Below are 25,401 nucleotides of genomic sequence, written 5' to 3'. Positions count from 1 at the left end.
TTAGTCTAGGAAAATACCACATCCCTCCTCTCATCCTCATAAAACAAGACAGAACCAGCACTGAATTGAATAAAAGAGTAACTTATCTATGCTGCCACATCTGATCTTATTTCTCTTCTTGGAAATTGGCATGAACATAGTTTGTCTTCAGGTTCAAGTCTTTAAGTTTAGAAGGAGAAACATTTCAATACAGTAATGTAAAATAAGTGGAAATTTTTATTGAACATTTAGTTACTTTGATAGGCATTGCCCAAACATGTGCAAACATGTTCTGTGTTTATTTTATGTAGTCACTTCCTCAATTCTCACTGGTTGCACAGTTCTTACCCCATTTTACAGATTAGGAAACATGAGTTTTCAGAATTTATTGGCGCCCATGTTATATTGTTTAAACTACCTCCTTTATCCAAAGCCAAATACAGTGTGCTGGTAGGACATATAGTAATACCCAAAGGACCTGAGGGAACAAAAAGATCTTTGAGCATTCAGTTTTAGCATCTGACCCTTGAATAGCATTCATGCTAGCATCTAGCATGCTTGAGATTTTCAAGCATATCTGCTCTGTCCATCTCACCTCCAGAGTTTACCCATCGCCTCAGGGACTTTCTTTCCTTGCCTTCTTCAGAGAAGGTAAAGGAGGGACAGACACCCAAGCAGGTTTGGAGGGTATGCAGGTGGGGAGGAGTATGAGATGGGCCCTGGAGAGGTTTCTGAGGTGACATTAGTTTCTTCCATTTCCCTTCCGTCTAGAAGCCTCTTCACTTAAAGACTAGCCCCTCCATCTTCTCCCAGATCAAGTCCAATTTTTTCTGATTTTACTTCCGTTCCCAACCTGGCTGCTCTTGATCAGCCCCGCCCACCTCTCTGCGCCCGCCCCTCCGTGACCACGCCTCCCTCTAGGCTCCTTCTTCGCCGTAAGTCCCAACAGCTTCCCGTCACGCCTCTGTTCCCTGCCAATCACGCTGGACCACCCTCTCGGCCCGCCCCCGAACACATACCCTGCAGGTCTGAGGCCTCCCCTGCAGGCGGAGGAGCCCGGGCTGTGGAAAGATGGAGCATACGTCTGGCGGCTTCCCCGGGGAGGAGTTCCAGAAGGCCTGTGAGGAGCTCCAGCAGTTCGGGCGGGTCGGGAACGACTGGCAACTGCTGATGGAGCACGAAGGCTTCAAAATCTACAGGCGGCTGGACGAGGTAGCTTCCGGCCCTCTGGAGGACGCTGGGCTGTCACTCGCCAGGGCCAAGCCTCCCGCGGGGAGTGCAGGGCTGTAGCCCTGGAAGTCAGGGCCTGAGCTGGTCATGCAGAGCTGGGAGGAGCGAGCACGGGGGCAGTGCCTGCAGCTGACTTTGCTCCCTGGTTGGGAGGTCATCCAGTTCAACCTCAGTTCTGAGGGCCAAGGTGGGAGTGGACTGTTGGAAGTTAAGGATAGAGTTAAAATGTGGTCGGCTGAGTCTTGGCCCCCTGTACTTGCGTGCAAGGGACGTGGATCTCCCGGGTGGGTGCCGCTGGTGTGTGTGTGTGTTGGTGGGTAGGGCGAACCTTAGGGTTTGCATACAGGTGGAGAGGAGACTGGGCTTTTCGGAGACTAGGTTGGTGTGCAGGGTGACAGTGTGAGTGCGGAGCAGCGTGCCTGAGAAGGGAGCTACTATCATCTCATTTTAGTGGCTTCTTTTCGCAGCTGCCCCTTCTTTGCAAGGTGCACTTTATAATTTAGTCTGAAGCTTTAGGGAGAAAGATTAACTTAAAGGGTAGAAGGAATGGAGTTGGTTATTAAGCAAGTCTCCAGGCGCTCCCGGAGGCCTTTGAACCCAGGTAGCTAGCTATCCAGGTGGAAAGATTGCATTGCGCCTGAGATCTGTCAGTTACACTGTGTGGTAGCAACTGCATGGCACACGGGTTAAAAAGTCACCTTTAGGCAGGGTAAGTGAAATCAAGGTTTCCTGGCAGAGGAGTAGGGAGGCATTCTGAATGCGTGTGCAGCAGAGCCGCCGGGTGTGACAAGATGACAAGAAGCTCACAGCCCAGAGCAGGCAGAATTAATTTCTGAGTGTAATTTCAGTTGTTGCCTTGGTGCAGAAGTGGACTTCTTTTCAGACAAAATCCTTTATTCTTCTGACTATTCCATTTTCCTTACCAGCCACATCCAGGCATTTGCCAGGTTTTGTCAATGCGACTGCTCAGACATGGCTGATGTCTGGCCCCCTTCCCTTCCCTTTTCTTTCCTTTGTGGCTGCCACTTTGGATGGTACCTCTCACCTAGAATTGCAGTGACCTCTTTAACTAGTTTCCTGGCCTTCCACCTCTGATCCCTTCCCTCCTACACGTTACAGTCTGCTCAAGCCCCTGAAGGAGAGGCTGTGGTCTTACCACTCCCCTTTCAGTGGCACTGTTGGTTGCAGAATTAATGCTAAGAATAACCAGTGTCATAGCTCACGCGTGGCCTGCTTTCTTATGTTCCAGGCACTGCTTAAGTGCTTTACAGGTATTGACTTACTCAATCGTCACGTCAGTCTTTTTATTTTTAATTTTTATTTTATTTAAATTGAAAGTAGTTAACGTATGGTGTATTATTGGTTTCATGAGTGGAATTTAGGGATTTATCACTCACATTCAACACGCAGTGCTCATCCCAACAAGTGCCCTTCTTAATACCATCACCCATGTAGCCCATCCCCCTACCCACCTCTCCTCCAGCAACCCTCAGTTTGTTCTCTTAACTACAGACTTTCTTATGGTTTGCCACCCTCTCTGTTTTTATCTTATTTTTCCTTGCCTTTCCCTTTGTTCATCTGTTTCATTTCTTAAATTCTCATGAGTGAAATCATGATATTTGTCTTTCTCTAACTTATTTTGCTTAGCATAATACACTCTGTTTCAATCCATGTTGTTGCAGATGGCAAGATTTCATTCTTTTTGATGGCTGAGTAATAATAGTCCATTGTGTATATTTACCACATCTTCTTTATCCATTCATCAGTCGATGGACATTTGGGCTCTTTCCATATTTTGGCTCTGTGGATAATGCTGCCATAAACATTGGGGTGCATGTGCCCCTTCCCATCAGCACTTTGTATCCTCTGGGTAAATACCTAGTAGCCTCACGTCAGTCTTTTTTTTTAAAGATTTTATTTATTTGACAGAGAGAGACACAGCGAGAGAGGGAACACAAGCAGGGGGAGCGGGAGAGGGAGAAGCAGGCTTCCTGCCGAGCAGGGAGCCTGACGCGGGGCTCGATCCCAGGACTCCGGTACCATGACCTGAGCCGAAGGCAGACACCCAACGACTGAGCCACCCAGGTGCCCCTCACGTCAGTCTTAATGTAAGATACTGTAATGATCACCTTTTTACCTCTACGAAAGTGAGTATGTGGAGAGGTTAAGTTGATTGCTGAGGGTTTGAATTAGGATCAGAGCTCAGCTGTCCACTTCCAGACCTGTGCCATAAATAGGCTCCTTCCTGTGTTCCCTCTCTGAGAGAAGGCAAATGCTTCCAGGTAGGCTATACAGATCTTTCTCACCTTATGATGGGTTTACATCCCGATAAACCCATCATAAGTTGAAAATGTCATAGGTCAAAAATGCATTTAATACACCTCACCTACTGAACATCATAGCTTAGCCTAGCTGATCTTCACTGTGCTCAGAATGCTTTCATTAGCCTACAGTTGGGCAAAATCATCTAACACAAAGCCTGTTTCATACTAAAGTGTTGAATATCATGTAGTTTATTGAATAGTGTACTGAAAGTGAGAAACAGAATGATCATATGGGTGCAGAGCAGTTGTATCAGTTGTTGACCCTGCGGCTCACTGTCCCTGCCCAGCAATAGGAGAAGGTACCGTACCACACTTCACTAGCCCTGGGAAAGATTGAGATTCCAAATTCAAAGTACAGTTTCTACTGAACGCATATGGCTTTTGTGCTTTTGTAAAGTGGAAAAATTATAAGTTGTACTGTCAGAAATTGTTGACTTTCTGTACTGAACTAGTTTGGTCCCAACTTACATTTCCAGCTTTATGTCCCTGACTGATCTGCATGCCCCCTGTCCTCTAGCCAACCCAGACTCCTTTACCCCTCCAATGGACCTGTGCTCTTTTGCTTTTGTGCCTGTGAGCTGAGACAGTGACTGGCTTTGTACTGTGTATTGTTTTCATTGTGTATTTTTATGTAGCAGGCCCACTTCTCTCTGGTGGGGAGGACATGAGTGGTCTTCAGAATAGTTCCCACCCCTATTAACCATACTATATGTCTTATTTCAACCTGTTCTAGGGATGAAGGCAGTCATGGTACCCTGATGTAAATTACAGGTACTCCCAGATAACTTCTCTAAGTTTAAAGGGCCATGGGATTCCAGTAGGTGTGCCCTTGAGCCTCAGCAGCTAGGATGAAGGGCCATCCAGGGCCACTTTGATTTCCATCTGTATTAAAATGTCAAGAGGCCCTGTTGGGTCAGGGTATGAGCCCTTTCCTAGAATCCATACTGGGTTCTAGCTTTTTCCAGCATTATTTGCTGCCTGGCCCACTTTGCTAAAGCCTCATTTTATTTCCAGGTTGACTCGAGTCCCATGTTTTACCTTCCTCCCGGAAGGGAATTCCCTCTAATTTCTAGTTAGGAAATCTTTTCATCTGAATACCACACCTTATCAAATGTGAAATCAACTTGTCCCACACTCTGTGTAGACCTGCACCTATCTGACGCAAAGCCCTTTATCTGTCTTATGGTCCAGTGGTGTTTAATCCACCCTGCATGTTACCATTATATGTCTTTTCTTCCACCCACCCAAACCATTTTACCCACATGAGTGCATATGGCCTTGGGTCCTCAGGTCCCCAACTGGGGGTCACACCAGAAGACTGGGGCCCCTCTGTCGTCAATCTTCATCTTGATTAATCTACCTGACCATTTGTGCAGGTGATTCCAGGTGAGGTTTCTTACTGACGTCTTTGCTTTCTGGCTTTTTAAATTCCAACAACTGGGGTAAACAGAGTGGACTTATCTGGGACCCTTTAATGTTGAAGGGCCACCAGGGGGTTCCTAATTTTTGAAGGTGCTGCATTAAGGCTTTAGCCTCACCCCCATCAATATCTTTCTGCTTCATTCATCCTATTTCTTAATAGCCATCTAAAGATTTCAACTCTATTGAGATGAGTGCCTTTATTCCCCCCCCCCCCCCGTCTTTCCCCATTTTCTTGTTAATTACTCTAATTTTTCTTGGCATCTGTAAGACCCATAAAGGGAAAATGAGACTGGTAATCTGGTAAATCTTCTTGGATTACTTGAGTTTTGCAGCAGTAAGTTTACATGTAGTGCCCATGTGAAAGGGACCCTCTTTATAAAAAGTATTTACCATGACTTGTGGAAAGAGCATATTCTTTTTTTTTTTTTTTTAAGATTTTTATTTATTTATTTGACAGAGAGAGAGCACAACCAGGGGGGAGCAGCAGAGGGAGAGGGAGAAGCAGGCTCCCCGCTGAGTAGTCAGATGTAGGGCTCGATCTCAGGATCCTGGGATCATGATCTGAGCCGAAGGCAGACACTTAATGGACTGAGACACCCAGGTCCCCTGAGGACCATATTCTGTAGATGAATATCCCCATCGTAATAAAGCCAGTCCTACATCTGGATCACGTATAGCCATTTATGTTGGTCCTTGGTGAGCTCTGGTGATCATCTATTATTACATGTTTTGAAAAGATTGAAATAAGTATAGAGGCATTTGAGTTTTCCACTGTAATAAATAAATTATATTTTAAAATTTAAAAAGGTTGTAGCTTTTTTTTTTTTTTAGTAGATAATTCTGAATCATGTTCTTGGACAGATGGCTACTTTTGATATATAGTATTTTGATACTTTTTCATTTTCTCCTTTCCTATTAAATCACAGAATTTTTGGACTTTGAAAGTTTCTTTGAAACCATTCTGTCCAACACCCTCATCTTTTCCGTTCATTTCTTTGCTCTGCTCTGTTTGCCTGCTCTGTTTCCATCTTCTCTTTTTTCCTCTTCATGTTGTAATGTTAATAACTTACCTTTACATGGTGATTTAATTTACAAAATGCTGTCACATATAAGTTTCCTTTATCCCTATAAACCAATATGGAAGATAGGGACAGGCTTATTTTCCTATTTTACAGTGGAAATAAGACCACGAGTTGTGAAGTAAGCCACACAAGACCTCAGAACTAGTAACTAGACATGAACCAGCCTGCTTTGATAAGCTCAGCACCAAATTTACAGCTTGCTTCAAGGCAAGAACTACTCTCTCTTTCTGGAGACTAGGGAAAACTAGCCCAGAGCTGCCACGTGGTATTATGGGAAGAACATGGGTTTTGGAAGCAGATCGTCCTGGGTTAAAATCTCCACTATTTCCACTATCATTCATTTTTTTCATTCAGAGAATATTCATCTAATGCCTCCCATGTGTTGTTGCCCTCACAACACTGGGGATAAGCAGTGAACAGGAAGATGCACCTACTGTTTCAATGAATGAGTTCTTAAACAATGAATGACATTCACTGATGAGAATAAACCCATAGTATATAATGAAATGTTGGGTGAAAAATGCTATGAAGAAAGTAAAGTGGGATGAAGGGATAGAGAGATGGTATGGCAGTGGTGGCCAGGGGTGATGTGTTGTGTTTTAGATTAAGGGAATCTGGAGAGCCCCCCTGCAGAGGTAACATTTGAGTGGAGATAGAAATGAAGTGGGAGATGGCATCATGCAAATATGGAGGAGAAATGTCCAGAGAGTGTTTGTCAAAGCTCAAGCACATTAGAATCACCTGAGGAGCTATAAAGACATGACCAAGCCCTATCCTAGAATCCCAGGTTTAATTGATCTGGGTTGGGGCTTGGGTAGTCCTTTTGAAAAACTCCCCTTTCATTATAGGGGTTGATCTACTTCTGTTTTCCCTACTTTTGTGTGTGTTTGAAATGTTTCATAATAAAATGATTTGTTGTTGTTTTTAATGTTATAGCTTCCCATGAGATTCAAATGGACATGCTGGGTTTTAAAAAACTATAGTAGAGGGAACGCTGAGTGGGAGTCCCTGAGCCAGGCTGAGCTTGCCTTGTTTTCCAGGAAGAGCCAGAAGGGTACAGGACTGGGGTAAAGCTAGGGTTGGAGAGTAGCCAGGAGCCAGTCCCCACTTATTAGCAGGGTGATAAAGTTACTTTTTCTTGATGAAATCTCAGCTTCCTCATTTTCAAAACAAGGACAATAGTTACCTTTCAGGATGATATTGACCTCTCAACAATCGTGAAATGAAATGATATATGGCAGTGTGGTACTCAGACTTCAGCATGAAGCAGAATCACCCACAGGGCCTGTTAAAATTCAGAATCAAGACCCCACTCCCAGTTTCTGGTTCAGTGGATCGGTGTGGGGCATGAAATTTTGCATTATATTTCTTTTTTTCTTCTTTTGTTTGCGTTTTATTTCTAATCAGTTACCAAGTGATGCTGAAGCTACCAGTCCAGGGACTATACTTTGAGTATCACCGATGTATGGGAAGCATCCAGCATGGTGCTGGGAGACGGAGGGCGGGGGTTTTGACGTCGAGAGGAGGGGAGTGCCCTAGAGAAGCTGTAGAAACAGAAAGGTAAGAGTGGAAAAAAGGAATATTGTAAGACAAAAGCAATGTCCATTTGAAGGCTCACTCTTCTTGATTTTTAAGTTAGGGCCACTTGGGAGTGAATGTTGACCTCTGAGTTGTGCTGAGAAGTCCCCCTGGTAAAGAAGGGCCACAGGTCACTTACAGAAGCATTTCCAGTGATCTACAGTCAGATCTTGTTGGAGCTTTGTGCTGTGTTACCATCCCAAAAGACCCTGTGACATGCCAACAGTCTGAAACCAGCCTGCCGAGCTTCACATCCTCAATTTAGACCAAGTAAATAGTGGTCTGAGCTGATCTGGTTAATGGCTTAACTTAATATTTTTAAATCTGAATGTCTGGCACTGTGAGAAGGGATTGCCTTGCATTGTGCTTTTGTCCTTAATAGGGTCTTCTAATCAAAGAGTGTGGTGAGGAGCAGACAGTTCTTTTCCAGGGACTGTTCTTTTCAATACTGTGCACTTACTGAAATACAAAACCCTGGCACTCTTAGGAAAATTGTGCTTAGCCAGGCTGGGTAACAGAAAGTTAGGCCTTTAGGAGGGAAACACAGATTTAACTCCCATGAGAACAGATTTACCTCAATGAATGAAAAGTTTCCAGTACCACCCCCACAGGTGAGATAAACGGATTTGCGTCATGAGTGTCTTCTTTCCCAGATTATAGGACAATTCTGCCCCCTTCTCTCACCCTTCTGCCTCTCTGCTAAGAGGAGTTACCAACATGAGTGATAGAATGGTTATTGAACCTGAGACACTTATCAAGCCATATTTTACTAGTGGGCAGGGCTGCCATGTTGAATGCCAAGCACCCATGTGTGGCACTCTTCTACCTGCTACAGATGGAGACTAGCTCTTCGGCTCTCTTGCTCATATTGTCTCTCTCTCCCTCTCCTTTTCCATCTTCCTGAGCACACAATGGGATGGATATGTCAGAGCCTCAGGTCTTCCCCTCCTCACTTCTCTCTCAGGAAGAGTATGTGGTATGAGGCTGTATGAGAATGTTGGTCCCAAGATTTAAATTGGGGGACTGAGGGGAGAGGGATGAGTAGGACCCCCCCCACTCTGTCTCTGGCTATAAGCCAAGCTTCATGCCTCATCTTGTCTTTCACCAAGTTCCTACATGGGGTTCACAGGAGGTGACTATTAATAAAACTCTGATTGTCATTGGGCCTTGCGGACACTTTGAGAGGGGAAGTGACTTGTCAGTAAGGATTTGGACATTCTGGATCCTTGGACATGATACCATACCAATATCAGGGTGAACCAGGGGCAGACCTGGAGCAATGTGGAGTGGAATATTGTTCTTGCTTGGTCTTCCGAACTGCTGTTGACATTAGAGTCACTATGTATGGGTGGAAGGAGAATTCTAGTGGGCCTCCAGTAGGAATAGTTTGTTACTTCACAAGCTCACTGTCCCTTGACATTATTTTGTGAGGCTAGTTTATCCTTCAGGGAAATTATGCAAATGAATATATTTTTATAAGAAAGGGAGCATCTGTGCAAATACAAACCTTTGAATTTTAGCCTGGGACTTTTACTGTGTTTTTAAGACCCAGAAAAGCTTAGAGATAGACCTAACAACCTTATCTTGCCATTTAGTTTAGGATAGACATGTTTCCATAGCTACCTTTGGGTTAATGAAAATTCCAAATTATTTGTTTGTGTACTCATTCAAGTGGTCTTTAGGACCTATTGTGTGCCTGGCATTATGCTAAGCCCTGGTGATACCTGATGGGTAAGACAAAGTTCATACCTTCAAGAAGCTTGAAGACAATAAAACAGGAACTTTCTATGTTATGTAGATCTGAGTTCCTGACCTATGTAATTTTTTCCCTCCCTTTGAACATCTTTTAACATTTCTTCCATAATAGGTCTGCTGCTGATGAATTCCCTCAGTTTTTATTTGTCTGAAAAACTTTTATTTCTCCTTCACTTTTGAAGGACAGTTTCATTGGATATAGAATTCCAGGTTGGTGGCTTTTTTTTCTTTCAGTATAGTATATATTTTACTCCACTCTCTTTTTACATGGCTGGTTTCTTTTTTTTTTTTTTTTGGTGAAAAAATTTATATTTAGATTTAGCCAGCTGGACTCAGTTTTAGATGATTCCAATTTTGTTGGCAACATCAAAAGCATCATAGTCAGGAGCCAGTTGAACATATGCCTTCTTCTCTCCATCAGGCCTGATCAAGGTGTTGACCTTGGCCACGTCAATGTCGTAGAGCTTCTTCACAGCCTGTTTGATCTGGTGCTTATTGGCCTTGACATCCACAATGAACACAAGTGTGTTGTTGTCTTCTATTTTCTTCATGGCTGACTGAGTAGTCAGGGGGAACTTGATGATGGCATAGTGATCAAGCTTGTTTCTCCTGGGGACGCTCTTTCGAGGATATTTGGGCTGTCTCCGCAGACGCAGTGTCTTGGGTCATCGGAATGTAGGTGACGTGTGGATCTTCTTTATTTTTGTGACTGTGGACGCCTTACAGCACCGCTTTCTTGGCCTTCAAAGCCTTTGCTTTGGCTTCAGCTTTGGGAGGGGCAGGGGCTCCTTCTTAGCCTTCGGCGCCATCTTCGTAAAAGCTACATGGCTGGTTTCTGACGAGATGCCTGGTGTAATCCACATCTATGTTACTCTACAGGTCAATTTTCTCTTTCTTTTCTGAGTTTGAATAGGATATCTTTAAGAATTTTTGGTATTTATCTGGTATGGTGTGCTCTAGATTGACAGATTTACTCTGAAGGGTGGGTAAACACCCACGTGATGCACAATATAAATATGAATCTTATGACACAAAGCTTCCTCTCTTATATGTGTCATTGCAATACCACAGGAAACTGTACTGACAGTGACTTAAAGGGGTTTATTTTTCTCACTTAACAAGTTGGGCAGAGATCAGTAGTTGCTGGCACTGGTGTAGCTGATCAGTGATGCCAGTAATACGCTTGAGTCTTTTTACGTTTCCTCCTCCTTTTTGTTACCTCTTCATTACAAAATAGCTGCTACAGCTCCAAACATCCATATTCAGTCCTGCAAAGTTAGCTGTGTACATTGCCATAGAGCTTCTCTTAGCAAGAAAGAAGGTACTGTATGCTATGCCACATCTTCTGTTTCTTCTGGTCATTGTATTCTACACAAGATATTTACTGATTCTCTACCACTGAATAATTTTTATTTCATTTATAAATGGAGCATTAGAAAAGTATGCACCATGTTTTACAACATGATAAAGAAATGGAGACATTCTTAGAAATGGTTTTCTGGAGGAGCTTCAGGAAAGCCAGTAACCTCTTGAGTAAACTTATTTGGAATCATTTACTGAAGTACTAGTAATTTTAGAGACATATATGCAGAACATTTATATTTTTAATTTTAAGGAGATCTTACAGATCAGTAATAAAAACTTTGCCCAAATCAAGCTGAGTTTCATGCTTTTTCCTATCAAATTGTTTATATGAACACGGTACCCAGTCCTTTTGAGATGCTCCTGTGTGACTGGCAAGAGTATAAATTGGTACAAACGTCTTAAAGGCTTATAAAAAGCATAAAGAACCTTAAAATGGTAATACCTTCTACCCCAAAATTTATCTCTAAGGAAACTTTCCTAATGAAAAAATTAGAATTGTGGACCAACTTGGTCCGTATGAAATGATAGAGTGTTCCAGCAGTATTTATATTTTAAAAATATTGGAAATGTTGACTTATGAGAAGAATTAAATTAGGTGTGATCTCTCTATAGCTTGTTAACATCATTCCCATTTTGTAACATATAGAAGTATTTATGTGCCTAAATATGTCAAATATTAAACTAGGTGTTTGTGGATGATGGAGTCACATGCCTTTTTTTTTTCTCCTTACTCTTTTTTTGGCATTTTCCAATTCTCCTATAATGAATATTATTTCTACAATTATAAAAAATTAATTTTTTTAAAAAGACAAAATAAATATGTATGTTTGCTGAGTTCCTTTTTAGAAAGAAAGAATGGGTGAAAAAGTGCCTTGATCCAAGAATTTGGGCGGGCTGTACATTACTTGAAAAGAACATTTTACTGATAGTGAAGTGGTACCGAGCATTCTGTTCCTCTGGAGCCCTGGCATTTCTCAGTTCTCCACGAAGGGAGTGTATAAGGAAGTTGTAACAATAGTTCATTCTTCTGTATTCATGTAAATCACATCGTTTTATTTTTCTCTTCCTAAGAGGGCTTTCTGTTTTTCTTTTCTGTGATGTGTATAGGACTGAGGTCACTTAGGGCAGTAACTAAATTCAGAAGGGGAAGGGAACCACTTTAAGGAAACAGTTTGTCTTAATTTATCCAGATAACCAAAGTTAACTCATGTAAACTGAGATCATTATCTCAACAATTACCCCTTCTGCTCAGTCAGTGTGTACAGAAAATGGGGCCCCCGTATGTTTGAACAGGGAACTACTGGTCTCTCTTCCAAAGTTGATTAATAAACCAGTGGATATGTATAAACCCTCACTACCTTCCCCTATGTGTGAGGGGAGGGGAGAGGAGGGAGAAGGAGCTGTTTCTCCTGCTGTCTGCCCTTCCTTTGGGGTATCCATGGCACAGCCCGTGAGGGGTTCAGATCTACTAGTTTGTCATTTGCTGGTTGGAAACCCTTGGAATAAAGTCATATACTTTTAGGCCTGGAAAAGTTTTATGAATTCAGTTTCAATGTCATCTTCCATTTCTTACCAGGTACTTTAACATACCTATGAAGATTGCTAAACTAGGATGTGTTTTTCCCTGGGTTATGCTTCCTGAGCCAGGAAACCCTTGCTGCCTCGAGATCTCTAGAAAGCTTCACCATGTTTACCTCTCGACCTAACATAACTCCTTGGCATTGGTTTTAAGAGTATCGCTTTATTCAAGTTCGGTTAGCCAATAACGTTTCTTTAGCGCATGGAAGAACACGTCATTCTAAAATCGTTTTTGTTTGTTCGCTTTTGCATGGAAATTAATCTAAAAACCTTTGGTTTAATCTTAAGGATAGAGCCTTTAGGCAAGGGGAGGGTCAGGAATTGTTAGCTGCCATTGGACAGAAAGTGAAATGTATAGCATGGCCCACTCTAGCCCCGAACTCTCACAAAGGAGGATATGGCCTCACCTGAAAAAAAAAAAAACAAAAAACGGGAACTCTCTACTTTATTTATTTATTTAGACTATGTTCTATACAACAACAACAACAACAACAACAAAAGAACTCTCTTAGGGCGCCTGGGTGGCTCAGTCGGTTAAGCGACTGCCTTCGGCTCAGGTCATGATCCTGGAGTCCCGGGATCGAGTCCCGCATCGGGCTCCCTGCTCCGCGGGGGGTCTGCTTCTCCCTCTGACCCTCCTCCCTCTCGTGCTCTCTGTCTCTCGTTCTCTCTCGCAAATAAATAAATAAAATCTTTAAAAAAAAAAAAAAAAAAAAAAAAAAAGAACTCTCTTATACTTTCGCATCTAGAAATTGTCTTTTTTCTGAATAAAGGGGACTAATGTGATTTGACACTGCTGTTTCTTCCTTTTATTTACTGGTTCTTAAGTTAAAGGAAGAAGTTGTTGAAAAATTCTGTCTTGGAATTGATAAAAACAATGTTCTGGGTTTCATTATGCCCTGTGGATGTCTAAAATAATAACCTGTCCCCAGATTGCTAGCTGCCTATATGATACTCCCACTGGGATTTGTAATAAGCATCTGAAATTCAAAAGTAGAACTCTTGATTTTCCCAGAGCATGGAGTTCCCATTTACCTGGTTGTTCAAGCAGAGGTTCTAAGACACAGTTCTTCGCTTTCTCTTTACCCACAGGTAGTCTGCCAGCACTTCCTGCCGACACTACTTCTAAATATATCCCTAAATCACTGGGCTTCTCTCCATCACTGTCATCACCTCCTTGTTCAGATCCCCATCATCTCTTATCTGCACCCATTGCACGGGTTTTCAAATCCATCTCTTTGCTCCCTTATGATCTACTTTCTACCAAGCAGCAAGAATCATCTTTTTATTTATTATTCCCCCCATTTAAAGTAACTCATTGGTTTTCCTTAGTAGTTAGAACAAAATCCTTATCCCTTACCCTGGTTTACAAAGCCCTTTGGAGTCTGGCCCCCACTACCTCTGAGACCTCAGCTCCTACCACTCTCCCCCATCCACAGTTCTCTGGATGCTGTGCCTTTCTCTTCTTTCGGCATGCCAGTCCATCAACCAGAGGCCCTTCTCCCTACCAGGAATGAGTTTTACTTATCTTCCCATGACTGGCTTCTTCTATATTTAGAATAAGATGTTCTCATAAAGGTTATCTCTCATAGAGGCCTTTCCTGACCACCTAATTATATAGGAAACCCCACCAAACCAGGCACCACTAAATTTATAACTTTCCTTATAACCTGTTCAGATTACCTAGATAGCATTTATAGCCACTACCACCACCAATGTCTACAAGCAAATATAAGACTCACTAGAGCAGGGGCCTCATCTGCTTTTTCATCATTGTGTCACCAAGACCACAGAGGATGTAGTCGGTAATGGTGTTGCATGAACAGTTTTTCATATGCTGTGTAATCCAGTTGTCTCTCGGTTTGGGAATCAAGAGATTGTTTCTGCCTCTTCTGTTTTCATAGCAGACTGGACTTTATGAGTATAAAGTGTTTGGTGTTCTGGACAATTGCCCACCGGCTGTACTCGCAGATGTCTATATGGACTTAGACTACAGAAAACAGTGGGACCAGTTTGTTAAAGGTGAGTGACACCTATTATTTTTTTAAAAATCATCTAGAAAGTAGAATCTATTGTTATTCTAGCCAGTAGAAAGCAACAGGTTTAATTTCTACTGTGTTTTATTTTTAATTTTGGCAAGACAGTCTTAAGTGCTGGGCTGAAACATACCTTTGTGATTCCTTGCATACTCTCAGATGCCACTCTCCAGTTTGCTCCAAGGCCTACTTTGTTCTCACTATAAGTTTGTCATCATCCCATATATCTAGGTAGTCACAGAAGGCTTCTTGGAGGAGGTGGTATCCAAGCTTTGTTTTGGAAGTTGAATCAAAGTTTCATAAACAACAGGAATACAACAAACAAACAAACAACAAAAAAACAAAAAACAAGAATGCATATAGGTGAGAAGCTGAGAAGGTGAGGGGGTGAGTGGTTTAAGGCTATTTGAGGCCCAGGGAACAACCTGAGTAAAACGAGGAAGGCAAGAAACAGATGGCATGTTCAAAAACTGAGCAATTTGGTTTTACTGGGCTGTTGGGGTAGCAGAATCTAGAGCTAGGGTGGGAGGAAGGTCCAGATCCCCAGGAGCCCAGTCTGGCCACCAGGCTACAGTGCTTAGATTTGACACTGCAAGCAATGGACAGCTATGAAAGGCATGAAAGAGGTGATCCTCCTGTCACTTAGAGCTGGGAGTGGCCTTTGTCATTTAGTCACAGTGGACTAGAACTGCAGAGCGAGCCCAGGGGCGTGTCAGCTCTGAAAGACTCTTGCTAGAGTCAGGACCCTTGGTTGCAAGCAACAAGAAATTAACAAACGCCAGTGTGAGAAAAGGAAAGGGTTTATTGGTTCATGCCATTGAAAAGTCCAGGGGTTTCTGACTCCCAGGACACTGCATCCAGTGTTTAAATGTTTTCTCCATCTGGACTCCGTTTTCTCCTGAGTTGACCTAATTCTCAGGCAGATTCTTATGTCATGGCAAAGATGACCCCCAGACGATCCAGGCTTATAGTCTCACCGTATAAATAACCCACAGGAACAGGAATGAGCATTCCACTTTCCTACTCATGGCAGCCAGAGTCCCACAATTTGCTGCCATGGCATCCTGTGGATGTTTGTCATGGTTTTGGTCTCTTAGTGTTTTCAAATGCCCTTCCTATCTAGGGTGAATTGTGATGCTCCTCCATTCAAGGGAGAAGCCAGATGTTCTCTGTCCCAGTCTCCTTAGCAGCCATGGTTCAGTGGTGTAATACAGATGTTGCCAATAAGACAACGTGCAGCTTCAATTTGAGAGAGAACAACATGAGCAAGCAGGCAGCATCACAATCAATTTTTTGGTGATGGTAGGGCTAAGGTATCTGACATTGGGAGAGACCACTCTAGAGCCTCTGATGTTTGGTACTTGGCATCAGCCATTCACGCTATCGTGTCTAGTCTAGTCACAGCAGTAGTTTGCCTTCTCTGGAATAATCCTGAAGTTCTAAGCCTAACTCTGGTCCTTCTAGATATTTGTGAGTTACCTGAGAGTCTTTACTGAACCACTTTTTGGCCCAAACTTGTTAGAGCGACAAGGTAAGACCCTGGCCAGATGTACCATCCCTGAACAAATCACTGGGCCATGTCTTGTTCATTTTCCCAGCCAGAAATTAATGCTGAGTTTAATTTAAGGACTCTGCTTAAACCACATAGTCAGGAGGAGGGATACGATGATGCCCTGAAGAAGAATTGAAATTGCTGGTCCAGGAAGGGGGAGGTGATGCTGAGCATGCAAAGGCAACATGTCCACTTCTTCCCTTCCTCTCAAGGGCTGTCTTTAGCCTCTCGTGGCACCAATGCCCGGGCCAGCTCTTTAACCCATGACCTTGCTTCTTATAGATTTTCTTTCCAAAGCTGAATTAAATAATGCATTTCCTTCATCAGGAGCTCCTCAAGGGGTTCTCATGGTTATTTCAGCAGCCTTGGCTTGGCTCCTTCTCTAAATGGTTGGTTTGAAGCTTACTGCACAGCTTAGGGTCAGAGGGTGTGTATGTCATTGAATTCCTTTGCTTTCTCCAGCTGAGAGTCAGCTGCTATTTGCACACAGTAGAATGATGGAATACTAAGAATTCTGGTCTTGTAGCTATGGTAGAATGTAAAGAAACAGGAGAGAAGGAAGACATTCAGGGTTAGCCACAGTTAATGCCACTTCCTAGCTGTTTAGGAAGGACACTGCCCTCTCTGGAACCTTCTTTTCCCAGCTGAACACACTAGACTGGGTGACTCAGACCCAGGCTAGCTGTAAAAGGTGAAGAAATCTAAAGAGAGGTCTCAAAAGCAAAACTATTGGGATTCTAGTGACATCTGGTGGTTGTCCTGATTTTAAAACCTGAACATCTATTTTTGGATGCCTGATTTTGTTTTATTGCATTCTGAGAATCTTGCTTGTGCTATACAATGGACACATTTTGTTGAGTTATTTTCTTTTTTTACCGTGTTTTTTTGTCTACTAGACTCTGCCCTTGGGCAACAAGCTTTCAGCATTAATGAATCTGTCTGATTTTTTCTAGAATTCTGTGCCTTCTTAGTGGTTTATCATATCCTCAGAGGTCATCATACCTAGGCTTCTTGTTAATTGGAGCCAAGAAGTTTCCAGATACATTAACTTCTTTTGTTTGCCTTAGAACTCTATGAAAAGGAATGCAATGGAAAAACCGTGGTCTACTGGCAAGTGAAGTACCCCTTTCCGATGTCCAACAGAGACGTATCCTTCCTACTTGGCTTTCTAAATGTTTCTTGTGCCCTTTGGCCATTGCCCAATGGTGGCATGCCCAGCAGGTGTAGACAGCATTGTTCTTGATTCTTAAAAAGCATCTGCTAAAACTGTTGCTTCTTGTGTGACTTTTGGAGACCTCAGTGTGTGATGTCTGGGCCTGACCATGTGGAGCCTCTGTGATTGTGGTCACTGGAGGGCAGCTTAGACTTTCCTGAGAAGTTTTCTAAGGCTTGAAATTGTTGAACCACAGAATTGGGGACCTGGAAAGAACTATTTATAAAGAATGTTTAATACATTCCCTCGGGGCGCCTGGGTGGCTCAGTGTTTAGCATCTGCCTTCAGCTCAGGTCATGATCCCAGGGTCCTGGAATAGAGCCCTGCATCGGGCTCCCTGCTCAGCAGGAAACCTGCTTCTCCCTCTCCCACTCCCTCTGCTCGTGTTCCTGCTCTCGCTCTCTGTCAAATTAATAAATACAGTCTTTAAAAAACAAAAATACATTCCCTCAATCTAGAGGTGGAAGGCACCCAGAGAGGTAAAGTGACAGAGGCATACGTACAGATGATTAGTGGCAGAGTGGGGACTGGACCCCAGGCCCCCACTTTCCAGCTCTCCTCATCTCGCCTCCTGTTTTATTGACCCCACAGTGATCCCTACTTGACTGTTGGCTCTGGATACTGGGTGTATGTTTCTTACCCTCATTTATCGTTAAAACAGTTGAATGGAATGTGGGGAGTTTTAGTTGACACTCCAAGGTTCTAAGAAGCCCTCTTAGTTCTAGCCTAGGAAGGGGGATGGAAATTTGAAGAACAGGCAGGGTGGGGGCAGGATAGGTGAGATTTCCACTCCTTCACTGTCCTCTTCAATCACAGCAGCTGAGTATGTTACACACTGAATTTCCATAGAAGATCCTGTCAACAAAGGGTCTTGTGGATTCAAAAAAAAGAGTTTGGAAACCACCAAACTGGATGATCACTGGGATCTTTTCTAGCTTTAGCTTTGTATAAGCCTGTATTTCCTAAATAATTATTCTCTTGAAAGAGAAGGAGCATGTGGCTGTGTTTTATGTATATTGTTTGTGTTTTTGTGTCTAAGTGTATGTGTTTTCTTTGGCCCCAATTAGATTATAAACTCCATAAAGGGTTTATTTCTTGCTTACAGACTGCTAGGTACTTTGTACAACATATGGTATGTATTTCAACGAATTGTGGATTACTCTAACCCTTAGATTTTATGTGGTTTTCCCTGATCCTGCCAACAACTGTGCAAAGTATCATCATCCTCATTTCATAGTCAAGGAAACTGAGGCAAAGAGAAGTCCAGAACTTTGCTCTGGTTCACACAACTAGTGGGTGGCAGAGGCAGGTTTGGGACCCATGTCCAGCTATTCCCAGAGATGGTGACCTTGACCAGGGCATGATCCCATCTCTCTGACCTCACTGTGACACTGCTGGTTAGGTCTTAGGGGTAGACACTTGGGCCTACTTTAAGTTCTATATAATTGTTTTTCCAATACCACACAATCCAATAATGAGTTTCTTAATCTTTCTATATGCATGTCTCTCCACTAGTGGTTAAATTTTTGAGAACAGAGAATAGGGTAGTGGAAAAGAACATTCGTTTGGAGCCGAAGATCCCAGATGGAATGTGAGCTCATTCTCTGATTTGTTGTGTGACTTTGGAAAAGTCCCTTCACTTCTCTGGGCCTCAGTGAACCGGTGGTTCTCTGGTCATAGGCCCTATGGTAGGCTGAACCTTCCAAACTTTTGAAGACCTCTGCCAAGTTTTTTTTTTTTTTTTAAAGATTTTATTTATTTATTTGACAGAGAGAGAGAGATAGCGAGAGCAGGAACACAAGCAGGGGGAGTGGGAGAGCGAGAAGCAGGCTTCCTGCCAAGCAGGGAGCCCGATGTGGGACTCGATCCCAGGACCCTGGGATCATGACCTGAGCTGAAGGCAGTCGCTTAACGACTGAGCCACCCAGGCGCCCGACCTCTGCCAAGTTTTAATCAATATATCAGGTTGGTTTTTCCTTAATGGAGTGTCAGGTGGTATCTGTCACATGAGATGAGCAAGTTTTGGGAGTGGGACAATTTTTGCTGTGAGGAAAAAGTGAAAGGTCTTGGTGGCAGAAAGCCAGAGCCAAAGCAACATCATTTCTCCCCCAAAACATTTAAGAACTTTACTTGCCAGTCCATAGAGTCGGGAGCAGTAGTGCATCCTGCAGGGTGCCTGAGTGAGGGCTGGGACCCCTTTGGGTGCTGCAGAGACTCTGTGGTGGCATGGGGCTATCATTGTTGCTGTTACAGTGAGTATATTATGTTATAGAGTGATTTTTAAAAATTTATTTATTTTTATTTTTTATTGTTTAGGCTTTGAATTCCTTCTAGTGTGAAACCTAAAATTCTGTTGAGGCCCGTCCAGCTATGAAAGTCGAACTAGGTTTTGGAGCCAGATCTGGGTTTGCACTCCGGTTCCAGTTGAGCCATGGGATCTTTGGCAAGTTACTTTACTTCTCTGAGCCTCAATATTGTCATCTGTAGGATGAAGATACTTACACCAAACTCACAGGGACCTTTTCAGGATCAAAACTGATGCTATATGTAAGGCACATGGTAAGGGCTCAGTAAATGGTAACTCTCATTGTTTCTTAGGAGTAAATTATCTTCCCTATTACAGTACCATAGACATAGTGAGTGCCCTGTGTTTATAGAGATGAAATGGCTTTGTTATCCTGGGTGGTTAACCAGTGTTAACCCAGAGAGGACATCTGCCTACTAAATATTCAGGTACCAATGTTTCTTCCTCTGACCACTAGGTGTAAGTAACATTGCTTGGCCATCCTCTGTGCATAGAGGTCACTAACTAGAGCTTTGGGGGAGGACAGGACAAAGGGGAATGATCCCAGTGTTTATGGAGTATTTATTCTGCCCCAGTCTTTCTCCAGTGCCCCCACCAGGCGTGCCTGCTGGGGAATCTAACCCCCTTAGCTTCGGAAAGGTTGAGTAACTAATGCAGAATCACACTGCTGCTGAGTGATCAGTCCTCTAATATCTCACAGTGCCTTCTTAGAGAAAGGACGAGTGGTTTCCCCGTATAATTGAAAGCATCAAGGAATCATTCACAGGTAGGTAATGCATGCTGTCAAATGAGAATATCAACTTGTATGGGGTACAACCTTGCAGTGCAGGTAGGGAGACAGGGCAGGGAAGTAAAGGAACAGTATTCAGGAGCAAGTGCCAGGTGGGAGGAATAGAATCATCTCACTTTGCTTCTGGCTTGTGGGGTTTCCTTCCACCCATCTGAAATGCTGGCATTGGTATCGTGCCTTGACTAGCAGTATAGTATGTCTACATCCGGCAGCAGCGAGACCTGGACATGGACGGGCAGAAGATCCACGTGGTCCTGGCCCAGAGCACCTGTGTGCCACAGATTCCTGAGAGGTCTGATGTGGTCCGGGTGAATCAGTATAAGCAGAGCCTAGTGATCGAGAGTGATGGCAAGAATGGGAGCAAAGGTAAAGCCGGGGAACATGTTGGCAAAGCAGCTGGGGCCACTATACGTAGGCCATGCTGATTGTTAGGCATGTAAAATGCATGATGCTTTTTCCCTGAGGTCAGAGAATGGGCACGGGTGTAAAACAAACAAGGGATCAAAACCTGGGGAGAGATTCAGTTCATCCCCAGAAACCTGGCTTGAGTGCATGGTGAATGGTTAAATCTGACTCAACCCATTCTTTTTTTTTTTTTTTTAAAGATTGTATTTATTTATTTGACCGAGAAAGACAGAGAGAGAGGGAATGCAAGAGGGGCAGTGGGAGAGGGAGAAGCAGGCTTCCCACGGAGCAGGGAGCCCGATGTGGGGCTCAATCCCAGGACCCTGGGATCATGACCTGAGCCGAAGGCAGACACCCAACGACTGAGCCACCCAGGCGCCCCTCAACCCGTTCTTTATTGACTCTTGCATTGTCCCCAGGAAATCAAACCAGAAAGTTTAAAAATTCACTTCAGGCTAGTCCTGGGGATACATACATTGTGCCTGGGGGTGGGGTAGGGCAAGAGGGCTGGCACGACTATCCCTGAGGACGCAGCTCCTGCTCAGCCGACTCAGGACCTGCCTGCCTTGAGTTCCAGCCTGCACAGAGAAAAGCTGTGAGCAGAGTGGGGGCAGCCAGCCACTTGTTGTATGGGAATCAGTGTAGCTTTATGTGTGAGTTAACCTCTGAACCATAATTCTGAAGCTTTTCAGATCTGTCACCTTGGACATGCCACCCTAATTGCTCTGAGTCTCCATGTTGTCCTTTATAAGTGGGGGTTTAATTTTACCAACTCCTTTGGACTGATAATTAATGACAGAAATAATTTTTTTTAAAGATTTATTTATTTGACAGAGACACAGTGAGAGAGGGAACACAAGCAGGGGGAATGGGAGAGGGAGAAGCAGGCTCCCCACTGAGCAGGGAGCCCAATGCGGGGCTCTATCCCAGGACCCCGGGATCATGACCTGAGCCGAAGGCAGACTATTAAGGACTCAGCCACCCAGGCGCCCCGATAGAAATAATTAAATGAGAGACTATATCCAAGTGTCTAGCACTTGCCAGGCATTTAATCAGTAGCAGCAAAATCTGCCTATGGCTTTGTTTTTAAAAATATGTGTGTGTGTGTGTGTGTGTGTGTATAACATATATATATATTATAATATAAATATATATGTATTTATTCTGTGAGGCAAGGCAGAGGACAGAAGTCCTCCTGAATCCGTGTTGCCTCCCTCCTTACTTTTGGGGGCCTGAAGATAGAGGGGGAAGCTTTGCAGGGTTTGTTGTATTTCTAACATTTTTTTTCTCCTCCTGAATTGTCCTTTCTTTCCCTTCTAGTTTTCATGTATTACTTCGATAACCCGGGTGGCCAGATTCCATCCTGGCTGATAAACTGGGTCGCCAAGGTGAGATCCCAGGAGGCAGGAGGGGGAAGTGTGTTTGACAAATGTTGACTTAGCCCACGGGGCTGTCAGGCTGAAGAGACACCGTGTCTCAGGCCTAATGAGGCTCTTTTATTGAAGCAGCTTGGTTGAGTGACTACAGTTAGGACTGAGGTTGCCAACATCCAGGATGTAGAGGCTGGGACAAAGGAGAAGAATCCTTAGCTGGAATGTTAGACCCTCCCTGCTAGCAAGACCCTGCCAGGATCACTCTCTGCATCCTCCAGATAAAAGCCTGCTCCTTGTAGGAAAAATGAAAAATGGTGCCTTTGGACCTTGTGTCTGCTTATGACAGGCCAACCTGGCTCGAGAGACGTGTCCAAGCCTGGAAGCCTCCAGTTTTGTTATTGTTTCTCTGTAAGGAGAGGGGACTGCAGTGGTGGCCAGATCACTAGAGACCCCCAGAGAACCTGGCTTTATGAGAACCATTCAGTGCTTTGTAGGAGGGCTACTTACCGGTGGGAGGGCTCAGCCCATTCGCTGGGAGAGTGCAAAGTGCACAGGCTTTGAGTCAAACACATGTGGTTTTGTTTGTATAATCTAGGGAAGCTGTTGATTTCTTCCCTTTCGAAAATGGGGACAGGTATTACCACCCTGTAGAGTAGTGGTAAATTAAGGTGGTGTCTTGCACAATGCTCAGCACTAACTAATAACATAGTCTGCCCTTTGCCCCCCACCCTCACCATTTCCTAATTCTGTAAAAGAAGTCCTTTCTCTGATTCCTGGGTTAGAATCCCATAGCCCAACCCAATCCCATTTCCTGTGTTTTTTCCTTTTCAAAAAATGGTGTCTCAGGATCATCTTAGCTTTTTACTAGGAAAAGCCAAGATACACAACAGTGTCCCCTGCTATCTAGTCTCACCTGTGCCTTGGGTCTTCTGTCATGATCTGTGGCCATGTTCTATAGAAATCGGACAGGGGCCCTATTGTCATATTTGTTATTCTCAGAGTCATGTTTGTTTACCTTTGCCATATCTCAAAGAATCAGGAGAAATGACCATAAGGACACAGAAGTGATGGTGTCCTTTGTTTTGCAGAATGGCGTTCCTAACTTCTTGAAGGACATGGCGAAAGCCTGTCAGAACTACCTCAAGAAAACCTAAGAGGGGGGATCGTGTGTCCATGGAATGATGATCTGGAAGTGCCATGGCCCGCTGATGCTCAGCTTTCCTTTCACTTTTCCGTCTTCAGAGGCCTGCAAGCTATCCAGCATGTCGTCCCTGAGTGTGTTTGCCTGACGCCTGGCTTCCTTTCCCACTCCCCACCCTGGGACTGGCTGCCTTCTCCCACTATTGAATATGGATCAGATTAGGGAAACTTGTGCTTGTTTATCTTTAAAAAGGGAAGTCCTCAATAGAGAACACAGTCATTCCATTGTGCCATTTTAGGGGGATGGGTGGGTGAGGAACCACAACAATCCAAGAGCAACCGATCCCAGAGAGCTGGCTCCTTCCCAGAATGTGGCTTCTCGCAACCCAGGAGGGGCTGCTGGGAGCCCCATCCCCTTCAGAGTGGACTCTCCATGCACCAGTACTGGAAGACATGGGCTGATGGCCATTTCCCTTATGCTTTGGTGTACTGACTTGGCTGGGGTTTGAGGTGATAATCCAGTGACTCTCTCTGCCATTCCTACTTGTGTAGGATCATGAGCTGTTTTGATTTCAAACCATTCTGAAAAACACTGGAGGCCTAAGCACTTAATGTGATAACCATTTCTTCTCATCATCCATGTCTGGGTTTCTCTTTCCCACATGCCACTGGGGAGAGGCTGCTCGTACCTCACTAACTCTGCACTTTACTGGAACTGAGGCATCATGATGGCTCTGGCAGTTAGCAAAAGTCAAGATGCTCTGCACACAGCCCTGTGATAAAGTGTCTTTCTAGGCAATAAAATGTATTTCCCTTCTAGAATGTTTAGCGACATTGAACGGATAATAGTTCACAGTCAGGAAAATATTAATTAGTGGATTAGTTGACTCTACACCTTTTTCTCAGGAATTCTACCTAAGTTGCCTGCCTCGTCTCCTACCAAAAGACTTCCAGTTTTCTGTTTTCTCCTGAATTTTGGTAAGGCAAAATATTCTGTGGCTAAAAACACAGCCTTCATGATCTCAGGGAAAAATTTTAACCACTCTGTGTGATAGTACTGAACCTTGATTAGAGGTCGTAGAAATTCAGGATGTAAATCCAGAAGCAGAGGATTTATTAAAATGGGCTATGTCGGACTGTATATCTTCTCTTTGGGAAAAATAGATTGAATACCAATAAATACAGAATGACTTAAATTGTCCTGCTTGCAGCTTTCTTTCTACCTTGATCCTTCTGTGAGATGGAATCAGTAAGGTCTCATTTGTTTGCAAGGCATATCTAACCTTAACTAATGAACTTGAACATAAAAAAGAATTTTAGGTGCACTTGCATGCAAGACCAGCTGTAGAGCAGCCTCACGTTCGGGTTGATACAGGTACTCAAACTGACGTTAGAATTTGGCTACGTTTGTCTTCAGGTTATCTTTGATGTTGGGCTGTGTCTGGTGGCAGGACTGCTGCTGACAGCAAAAGGTAGGCCTCATCTTCCCAGGCTCATGCTGAGCCAAAAAAAGAATTTCTTTCCGGTAGATCCCACACCATCCTATGACTTTCTTTCAACCATGTGCCTGTCCCTTCCCCAGTCATTGCGGTCATATAGATAGATTTATGCAAATAACTGACTACCTCATACATTTACCATTTTAAAAAATATCACTATCAGTAATGTAGCTGGCATTTAATTTTAGATAAATGAAATCTAAATCTCTCTTGTAATAGAGGGTCAGGTTGAAATTTTAAGTATAGAGTCACTGAAACACAAATACTACAATTAGAGTTTTTGAGCAGAGAATCAACATGAGTTGGTGTCATGCAACCCGTATCTTTAAACAGTGTTTGAGAATTTGCTAGGAACTCCGAGAACACTACGAATATGGCATGTCTAAGTAAAATAGTTACAAAAAAAGAAAGTTTGCAATAATTAGTAGAGTTTTGAATCTTTGGCATTTATGTGTGCTAATTTGGAGAAGACAGTTTACACAGCACTGAAATATGAGGTTATGGGGGAAACGGAGAACCCATGAGCCGGTATTAAGTAAATGCCAGAGGTGCAGAAAATGTAGGACAAACACTTCAGAGGACGTACCTGATTCCTTAGGGTATGCCTCTCCACAAGGGCTGGGTGTATCCTTTGGAATTTGAAAGTAAATGTTGTTCACTTATTTTTTCTATGCCTTTCTCTCCAAATAGACAATAAGCTCTCTGTGGGTAGAAAGAGTTATTTCACTTTGATTACTGCCCCCTAGGGGACTGTATAGTAGGCAAATGAGTGACT

The 25,401-nt window shown here is 43.5% G+C and overlaps 1 protein-coding gene and 1 pseudogene across 1 annotated transcript; one reads left to right on the top strand and one right to left on the bottom strand.

Moving 5' to 3' along the window:
• Positions 1-956: 956 nt before the first annotated feature.
• LOC110592914 (phosphatidylcholine transfer protein) lies at positions 957-24,317 on the top strand. Its single transcript, XM_021704104.1, has 6 exons — positions 957-1,191; positions 14,218-14,335; positions 16,969-17,048; positions 20,404-20,575; positions 21,935-22,002; positions 23,076-24,317. The coding sequence occupies exons 1-6, from the start codon at positions 1,051-1,053 to the stop codon at positions 23,139-23,141; spliced, it is 645 nt and encodes a 214-aa protein (XP_021559779.1). The 5' UTR covers positions 957-1,050; the 3' UTR covers positions 23,142-24,317.
• LOC110592915 lies at positions 9,709-10,179 on the bottom strand (annotated as a pseudogene).
• Positions 24,318-25,401: the final 1,084 nt, after the last annotated feature.

The sequence above is a fragment of the Neomonachus schauinslandi genome, chromosome 15 (genome assembly GCF_002201575.2).
Source record: "Neomonachus schauinslandi chromosome 15, ASM220157v2, whole genome shotgun sequence".
NCBI lineage: Eukaryota > Metazoa > Chordata > Mammalia > Carnivora > Phocidae > Neomonachus > Neomonachus schauinslandi.
The sequence above is the reverse complement of the archived record's forward strand: the minus strand, read 5'-3'. Positions and strand labels throughout refer to the sequence as shown.